The sequence below is a fragment of the Vidua macroura genome, unplaced genomic scaffold, assembly GCF_024509145.1.
Source record: "Vidua macroura isolate BioBank_ID:100142 unplaced genomic scaffold, ASM2450914v1 whyUn_scaffold_146, whole genome shotgun sequence".
Lineage (NCBI taxonomy): Eukaryota > Metazoa > Chordata > Aves > Passeriformes > Viduidae > Vidua > Vidua macroura.
In genome coordinates, this window is record NW_026530554.1 from 59,455 (window position 1) to 69,186 (window position 9,732).

The following is a 9,732-nucleotide window of genomic DNA, read 5'->3' on the forward strand; positions in this document are numbered from 1 at the left end:
GGACTGGGGCCATACTGGGAGGGACTGGTTCATACTGGGATGGACTGGTTCATACTGGGAGGGACTGGTGCGTACTGGGAGGGACTGGTTCATACTGGGAGGGACTGGTGCATACTGGGATGGACTGGTTCATACTGGGAGGGACTGGGGCCATACTGGGAAGGACTGGTTCATACTGGGAGGGACTGGGGCCATACTGGGAGGGACTGGTTCATACTGGGAGGGACTGGTTCATACTGGGGTGGACTGGTTCATACTGGGATGGACTTGTGCGTACTGGGAGGGACTGGGTCATACTGGGAGGGACTGGTTCATACTGGGAAGGACTGGTTCATACTGGGATGGACTGGTTCATACTAGGAGGGACTGGTGCGTACTGGGAGGGACTGGGGCCATACTGGGAGGGACTGGGGCCATACTGGGAGGGACTGGTTCATACTGGGAGGGACTGGGGCCATACTGGGAGGGACTGGGGCCATACTGGGAGGGACTGGTTCATACTGGGAGGGACTGGTTCATACTGGGATGGACTGGGGCCATACTGGGAGGGACTGGGGCCATACTGGGAGGGACTGGTTCATACTGGGAGGGACTGGTTCATACTGGGAGGGACTGGGTCATACTGGGATGGACTGGTTCATACTGGGAGGGACTGGTTCATACTGGGAGGGACTGGTTCATACTGGGATGGACTGGTTCATACTGGGAGGGACTGGGGCCATACTGGGGTGGACTGGTTCATACTGGGAGGGACTGGGTCATACTGGGATGGACTGGTTCATACTGGGAGGGACTGGTTCATACTGGGAGGGACTGGTTCATACTGGGATGGACTGGTTCATACTGGGAGGGACTGGTTCATACTGGGAGGGACTGGTTCATACTGGGAGGGACTGGGACCATACTGGGAGGGACTGGGACCATACTGGGATGGACTGGGGCCATACTGGGAGGGACTGGGACCATACTGGGAAGGACTGGTTCATACTGGGAGGGACTGGGGCCATACTGGGAAGGACTGGTTCATACTGGGAGGGACTGGTTCATACTGGGAGGGACTGGGGTCATACTGGGAAGGACTGGTTCATACTGGGATGGACTGGGTCATACTGGGATGGACTGGGGCCATACTGGGAGGGACTGGGGCCATACTGGGAGGGACTGGTTCATACTGGGAGGGACTGGGGCCATACTGGGAGGGACTGGGGCCATACTGGGAGGGACTGGTTCATACTGGGAGGGACTGGTTCATACTGGGATGGACTGGGGCCATACTGGGAGGGACTGGTTCATACTGGGAGGGACTGGTTCATACTGGGAGGGACTGGGGCCATACTGGGAGGGACTGGGGCCATACTGGGGTGGACTGGTTCATACTGGGAGGGACTGGAAGTCACTGGGGCTATACTGGGGGATACTGGGACCATACTGGGAATGACTGGGAGACTACTGGGGCCATACTGGGAATCACTGGGACCGTACTGGGAATGACTGGGACCATACTGGGGCCATACTGGGAATCACTGGGGGATACTGGGACCATACTGGGAATGACTGGGACCGTACTGGGAATCACTGGGGCCATACTGGGAATCACTGGGGGATACTGGGGCCGTACTGGCCCCGCCCCTCCCCTCGGCTCCTCCCCCTCATCGCCCCTTGGCCCCGCCCCTCCCCTTGGCTCCTCCCACCTCATCGCCCCTTGGCCCCGCCCCTCCCGGAAGCACGAACCGCACGGGGGGGGGGGGGGGGCGCCTTTATTGACACGGGGGGGGACGCGGGAACGGCCTCACCTGGGCAGGTGAGCTCAGGTACCCCCTGGCACCGCCTGGCACCCTTCACCTGTGCTAGGTGAGCTCAGGTACCCCCGGGCACCCCTCACCTGTGCCAGGTGAGCTCAGGTACCACCTGGCACCCCTCAGGTACCCCCTGGCACCCCTCACCTGTGCCAGGTGAGCTCAGGCACCCCCGGGCACCCCTCACCTGTGCTAGGTGAGCTCAGGTACCCCCGGGCACCCCTCACCTGTGCCAGGTGAGCTCAGGTACCCCCGGGCACTGCCTGGCACCCCTCACCTGTGCCAGGTGAGCTCAGGTACCACCTGGCACCCCTCAGGTACCCCCTGGCACCCCTCACCTGTGCCAGGTGAGCTCAGGCACCCCCTGGCAGCCCTCACCTGGGCAGGTGAGCTCAGGTACCCCCGGGCAGCCCCCGGGCACTCCTCACCTGGGCAGGTGAGCTCAGGTACCCCCGGGCACCCCTCACCTGTGCCAGGTGAGCTCAGGTACCCCCGGGCACCGCCTGGCACCCCTCACCTGTGCCAGGTGAGCTCAGGTATCCCCAGGCACCCCTCAGGTACCCCCAGGCACCCCTCACCTGCAGGCACAGGTGTGCACGGGGCGGGGCACAGGGTCCCCCAGGCCAGGAGCACCTGGGGGGGGCTCCAGGTGGGCACTGGGCACCTGTGCAGGTGAGGGCTGGGCACCTCCAAGGTGTGTCCAGGTGGGCATTGGGAACCTCCAGGTGGGCACCAGGCACCTGCGTGCTCTCCAGGTGGGCACTGGGCACTTTCTCGGTGGGTTCCAGGTGAGCACTGGGCACCTCCAAGGTGTGTCCAGGTGGGCATCGGGCACACCTGTGGGTTCCAGGTGGACACTGGGCACCTCTGACGTGCCCAGGTGGGCACTGGTCATCCCCAAGGTGTGTCCAGGTGGGCACTGGGCACCTCCAGGTGGGCACCGGGCACCTGCGTGGTCTCCAGGTGGACACTGGGCACCTCTGACGTGCCCAGGTGGGCACCGGGCACCTGCGTGGTCTCCAGGTGGACACTGGGCACCTCTGACGTGCCCAGGTGGGCACCGGGCACCTCTGGGGTCTCCAGGTGGGCACTGGGCACCTCCTAGGGGGGTTCCAGGTGCACCTCGGTGGGTTCCAGGTGGGCACCGGGCACCTCCAGGTGGGCACTGCTCATGGCCAAGGTGTCCAGGTGGGCGTCGGGCACCTCCCCAGTGCTCTCCAGGTGGTCAGAGGGCACCTCTGATGTCTCCAGGTGGGCACTGGGCACCTCCTCCAGGGGCTCCAGGTGGACATCGGTCACCTCCGTGTGCTCCAGGTGGACATCGGACACCTCTGAGGTCTCCAGGTGGACACTGGACAGGTCTGAGGTCTCCAGGTGGACATCGGTCACCTCTGAGGTCTCCAGGTGGACACTGGACAGGTCTGAGGTCTCCAGGTGGACATCGGTCACCTCTGAGGTCTCCAGGTGGACATCGGTCACCTCTGAGGTCTCCAGGTGGACACTGGACAGCTCTGAGGTCTCCAGGTGGACATCGGTCACCTCTGAGGTCTCCAGGTGGACACTGGACAGGTCTGAAGTCTCCAGATGGACATCGGTCACCTCTGAGTTCTCCAGGTGGACACTGGTCACTGCTGAGGTCTCCAGATGGACATCGGTCACCTCTGTGGGCTCCAGGTGGACACTGGTCACTGCTGAGGTCTCCAGATGGACATCGGTCACCTCTGTGGGCTCCAGGTGGACACTGGTCACTGCTGAGGTCTCCAGGTGGACACTGGTCACTGCTGAGGTCTCCAGGTGGACACTGGTCACCTCTGTGGGTTCCAGGTGGACATCGGTCACCTCTGAGGTCTCCAGGTGGACACTGGTCACTGCTGATGTCTCCAGGTGGACATCGGACACCTCTGAGGTCTCCAGGTGGACATCGGTCACCTCCATGGGTTCCAGGTGGACACTGGTCACCTCTGAGTTCTCCAGGTGGGCACCAGGCAGGTCTGAGGTCTCCAGGTGGACACTGGGCAGGTCTGAGGTCTCCAGGTGGACATCGGTCATCTCCGTGGTCTCCAGGTGGACACCGGGTACCTCTGAGGTCTCCAGGTGGACACTGGTCATCTCGGTGGCCTGGAGCTGGACATTGGTCCCCTCAGGTAGTGCTGGCAACACCTGGAGCTGGACGTCGGTCACCTCAGTGGCCTGGAGCTGGCCACCTGTGCCACCTGAAGGTGGTGGCAACACCTGGAGCTGGACGTCGGTCATCTCAGTGGCCTGGAGCTGGCCACCTGCGCCACCTGAAGGTGGTGGCAACACCTGGAGCTGGACGTTGGTGACACCTGAGCTCAGCGGCAGGGCCTGGAGCTGGACGTTGGTCACCTCAGGTGGTGCTGGCAACACCTGGAGCTGGACATTGGTGACCTCACCTGCCTGGAGCTGGACGTTGGTGCCACCTGGGAGCGGTGGCAACACCTGGAGCTGGACGTTGGTGACCTCACCTGCCTGGAGCTGGACACTGGTGACCTCAGGTGGCGCCAACACCTGGAGCTGGACGTTGGTGCCACCTGGGGGTGGTGGCAACACCTGGAGCTGGACATTGGTGACCTCACCTGCCTGGAGCTGGACGTTGGTGCCACCTGGGAGTGGTGGCAACACCTGGAGCTGGACATTGGTGACCTCACCTGCCTGGAGCTGGACATTGGTGACCTCAGGTGGTGGTGGCAACACCTGGAGCTGAATGTTGGTGACCTCAGGTGGTGGTGGCAACACCTGGAGCTGGACATTGGTGACCTCCGAGGGCACTGGGAGCACCTGGAGCTGCAGCCCTGTCCCATCTAAACCTGTCACACCTGAACCCGTCCCACCTGTTACACCTAAACCTGTCACACCTGTGACACCTGCCACACCTAAACCTGTCCCACCTGCCACACCTAAATCCACCCCACCTGTCACACTTAAACCTGTCACACCTGCCACACCTAAACCTGTCACACCTGTGACACCTGTCACACCTACACCTGTCCCACCTGTCACACCTAAACCCATCCCCCCGGTTATACCTGTCCCACTTGTGACACCTACACCCGTCCCACCTGTCACACCTGTCACACCTGTCACCTCCTGGCCCTGCACCTGGACACTGGTGACCTCTGGGGCCACTGGCACCACCTGCAGCTGGACACCTGTGACCCCTGTGACACCTCCACCTGTCACACCTGTGACCCCTGTGACACCTCCACCTGTCACACCTGTGACCCCTGCACCTGTCACACCTGTCACACCTGTGACCCCTGTCACACCTGTCACACCCACCATACCTGTAACCCCTGTGACACCTACACCTGTCACACCCGTGACCCCTGTGACACCTCCACCTGTCACACCTGTGACCCCTCTGACCCCTGTCACACCTGTCACACCTGCCACACCTGTGATGCCTGTGACACCTGTGACACCTGTGACCCCTGTGACACCTACACCTGTCACACCTGTGACCCCTGTGACACCTCCACCTGTCACACCCGTGACCCCTGTGACACCTGCCACACCTGTCACACCTGCCATACCTGTAACTCCTGTTATACCTGTGACACCTGCCACACCTGTTACACCTGTGACCCCTGTCACACCTCCACCTGTCACACCTGTGACCCCTCTGATCCCTGTCACACCTGTCACACCTGTGACCCCTGCACCTGTCACACCTGTGACCCCTGTCACATCTGCCACACCGGTCACACCCGCCATACCTGTAACCCCTGTGACACCTGTGACCCCTGTGACACCTGCCACACCTGTTATACCTGTGACACCTGTAACTCCTGTCACACCTGTAACTCCTGTCACACCTGTGACACCTGTGACACCCGTCACACCTGTGACCCCCGTCACACCTACACCTGTGACCTCTGCCACACCTACACTTGTCACACCTGTCACACCTGTGACCCCTGTCACACCTGTGACCCCCGTCACACCTACACCTGTCACACCTGCCACCCCTGCCACCTCAGCCACCTGCAGCCCCGCCCCGTCCTGCCCGGCGCCAGGTACCAGCAGGACGCTCTGCCAGGCGCGCTGCCCCTTGCCCACCTGCGCCAGGTGCGGCCGGGCGGGGCCGGGCGGGGCGGGCAGCAGCAGCACCTTGCGGGGGGCGGGGACGAGCCGCAGCCCCTGCGGCGCCGCCAGCAGCAGGTACGCGCCGGGCCACGGCAGCGGCGCGGGCGCGCGGGGCGGGGCGGGGCCGTGCGTGCGCAGGTGCCGCTGCAGGTAGGCGGCCGCGACGAAAGCCTTGGGGCAGGCGGGGCAGCGGAAGGGCCGCGCCGCCGAGTGCGTGCGCCGGTGCAGGTGCAGGTTGGAGGAGTGCGTGAAGCTCTTGCCGCAGGTGCCGCAGGCGTACGGCCGCTCGCCCGTGTGCACGCGCAGGTGCTGCCGCAGGTTGGCGGCCTGGGCGAAGGCCTTGCCGCAGGTGCCGCAGGCGTGCGGGCGCTCGCCCGTGTGGGTGTGGCGGTGCCGCCGCAGGCTGGACGAGTTCTTGAAGGCCTTGGGGCAGGCGGGGCAGCGGTAGGGCCGCTCACCCGAGTGCTGCCGCAGGTGGTACTGGTAGTGCGACGCCCACTTGAAGGTGAGGCCGCACTGGGCGCACCTGAAGGCGCGCAGCCCCGTGTGCACGCGCAGGTGAGCCTGCAGCAGCGAGGAGCGCTTGAAGCTCTTGCCGCAGGTGGCGCAGGTGTAGGGCCGCTCGCCCGTGTGGTCGCGCAGGTGGTAGCGCAGCCCCGAGGAGCCCTTGAAGGCCTTGCCGCACTCGCCGCACCTGTACGGCCGCTCGGGCGGGGCCGGCGGCTCGGCGGCGGCCGCGGGTTCGCCCGGCGGCGGCGCGGCCGGGCGGGGCGGGGCCCTGGGCGCCGCGGCGCACCTGGGCCGCTCGTGGCCGGGCAGGTGTCGCGCCAGCCCCGAGCCGTTCTTGAAGCTCTTGCCGCAGGTGAGGCAGCGGTGGGGCGGGGCCGCCGTGCCCGTCGCCTCTTGCTCGGCGCAGGTGACCCCCCAGCGGCCTCCAGAGCGGCTCAGGTGAGGCGGCGGCGGCGGCGGCGGGGGGCGGGAGGGGCGGGGCCCTGCAGGTGGCGCCGCGGGCAGGTGTGCGAGGCCAAGGGCGCGGCGCAGGCGGGGCACTGCGGGGCGGGGCCGTGCGTGCGCCGGTGCAGGTGCAGGTTGGAGGAGTGCGTGAAGCTCTTGCCGCAGGTGCCGCAGGCGTACGGCCGCTCGCCCGTGTGCACGCGCAGGTGCTGCCGCAGGTTGGCGGCCTGGGCGAAGGCCTTGCCGCAGGTGCCGCAGGCGTGCGGGCGCTCGCCCGTGTGGGTGTGGCGGTGCCGCCGCAGGCTGGACGAGTTCTTGAAGGCCTTGGGGCAGGCGGGGCAGCGGTAGGGCCGCTCACCTGAGTGCTGCCGCAGGTGGTACTGGTAGTGCGACGCCCACTTGAAGGTGAGGCCGCACTGGGCGCACCTGAAGGCGCGCAGCCCCGTGTGCACGCGCAGGTGAGCCTGCAGCAGCGAGGAGCGCTTGAAGCTCTTGCCGCAGGTGGCGCAGGTGTAGGGCCGCTCACCTGTGTGGCCCCGCAGGTGGTAGAGGAGGGCGGAGGAGCCCTTGAAGGCCTTGGGGCACTCGGGGCACTTGTAGGGGCGCTCACCTGTGTGGCTGCGCAGGTGATGCGCCAGGCGCGAGGACCAGCGGAAGGATTTGCCGCACTCCCGGCAGGTGAAGGGGTGCTCGGGGGGCGCCTGCGGGGGGCGCCGTGCCCGCCATGGCCGCACCTGAGGGGGACACGGCCGCAGGTGAGAGCCCGCACCCGACACAGGTGAGAGCACAGAGCTGGGCCAGGTGAGAGCAGAGACATGACACAGGGACAGGTGAGAGCCCGCACCTGACACAGGTGAGAGCACAGAGCTGGGCCAGGTGAGAGCAGAGACCTGACACAGGGACAGGTGAGAGCCCGCACCTGACACAGGTGAGAGCACAGAGCTGGGCCAGGTGAGAGCCCAGACCTGACACAGGGACAGGTGAGAGCCCACACCTGACACAGGTGAGAGCACAAAGCTGGGCCAGGTGAGAGCCCAGATCTGGGACAGGGACAGGTGAGAGCCCACACCCGACACAGGTGAGAGCACAGAGCTGGGACAGGTGAGAGCAGACACCTGACACAGGGACAGGTGAGAGCCCGCACCTGACACAGGTGAGAGCACAGAGCTGGGCCAGGTGAGAGCAGAGACCTGACACAGGGACAGGTGAGAGCCCACACCCGACACAGGTGAGAGCACAGAGCTGGGCCAGGTGAGAGCCCAGATCTGGGACAGGGACAGGTGAGAGCCCACACCTGACACAGGTGAGAGCACAAAGCTGGGCCAGGTGAGAGCCCAGACATGACACAGGGACAGGTGAGAGCCCACACCTGACACAGGGACAGGTGAGAGCCCACACCTGACACAGGTGAGAGCACAAAGCTGGGACAGGTGAGAGCCCAGACATGACACAGGGACAGGTGAGAGCCCACACCTGACACAGGGACAGGTGAGAGCCCACACCCGACACAGGTGAGAGCACAGAGCTGGGCCAGGTGAGAGCCCAGATCTGGGACAGGGACAGGTGAGAGCCCACACCAGACACAGGTGAGAGCACAAAGCTGGGACAGGTGAGAGCCCAGACATGACACAGGGACAGGTGAGAGCCCCAACGTGACACAGGTGAGACACCAGACCCAAAACACGGGGACAGGTGAGAGCCCAGAGCTGGGACAGGTGAGACTCCAAACATGGAACATGGGGGACAGGTGAGAGCCCAGACATGAGACACAGACACAGGTGGGAGTCCGCACCTGACACAGGTGAGACCCCAGCCCCATCCCAGGTGTGCAGGTGAGACCCCAGACCCGACCCGGGGGGACAGGTGAGACCCCAGACATGAGACACAGACACAGGTGAGACCCCAGCCCCATCCCAGGTGTGCAGGTGGGACCCCAGGCCCAAAAAGGGGGGACAGGTGAGACCCCCGCCCCATCCCAGGTGTGCAGGTGAGACCCCAGACCCGACCCGGGGGGCGTGGCCAAACCGGGGGCGTGACTAAGCCGCAGTCAGCCCCGCCCCTCCGTAGAGGCCCCGCCCCTTTCCCCTCAGCCCCTGCAGGCCCCGCCTCCTCCAGGCCCGCCCCGCGCAGGCGCCGCCGCCGCGGCCCCGCCGCTTCCTCCTCCTCCTCCTCCTCTTCCTCCTCCTGCTGCCCCGCTCCCCGCTCACCTGCCGGGCTCGCGGGGGGCTCCGCCGGGGCCGGAGCCGGGCCAGGAGCGGGGCAGAACCGGGCCAGAACCGGGCCGGGACCGGGCCGGGACCGGGCCCGGCGCTGCCGCCGCCGCCGCGCAACGCCCGGGCCGCGCCGCCTCACGAGGCCACGCCCCCGCCGCCTCACGGGGCCACGCCCCCTCCGCCTTCCCGCCTTCGCCGCCGCCAATCAGGCCGCGCCTCATTGGGCCAGGCCACGCCCCCTCCCACCGGAAGCGCGCGCGGTGCGCGCTGGGTAATGTAGTCCCGAGCCCGCCCCCGTTCTAGCGGCCCTCACTGGGTTTGCACTGGTTTGTACTGGTTTATACTGGTTTATACTGGGTTGTACTGGTTTGTACTGGTTATACTGGGTTGTACTGGGTTGTACTGGTTTATACTGGGTTGTACTGGGTTGTACTGGTTTGTACTGGTGTATACTGGGTTGTACTGGGTTGTACTGGTTTGTACTGGGTTGTACTGAGTTGTACTGGTTTGTACTGGTTTATACTGGTTTGTACTGAGTTGTACTGGTTTGTACTGGGTTGTACTGGGTTATACTGGTTTATACTGGTTTGCACTGGTTTGTACTCGTTATACTGGTTTGTACTGGGTTGTACTGGTTTATACTGGTTTGTACTGGGTTGTAC

General features: G+C 65.0%; 1 protein-coding gene across 1 annotated transcript; it reads right to left on the bottom strand.

Moving 5' to 3' along the window:
* Positions 1 to 2,175: 2,175 nt before the first annotated feature.
* On the bottom strand, positions 2,176 to 9,291 carry ZNF628 (zinc finger protein 628). The gene is given in 8 exon segments (XM_053969233.1): positions 2,176 to 2,897; positions 3,096 to 5,125; positions 5,351 to 5,455; positions 5,525 to 6,633; positions 6,700 to 6,875; positions 6,878 to 7,591; positions 9,065 to 9,204; positions 9,261 to 9,291. Coding segments are annotated over 8 exon segments (4,515 nt in total). The 3' UTR covers positions 2,176 to 2,687.
* Between the last annotated feature and the right edge of the window lie 441 nt (positions 9,292 to 9,732).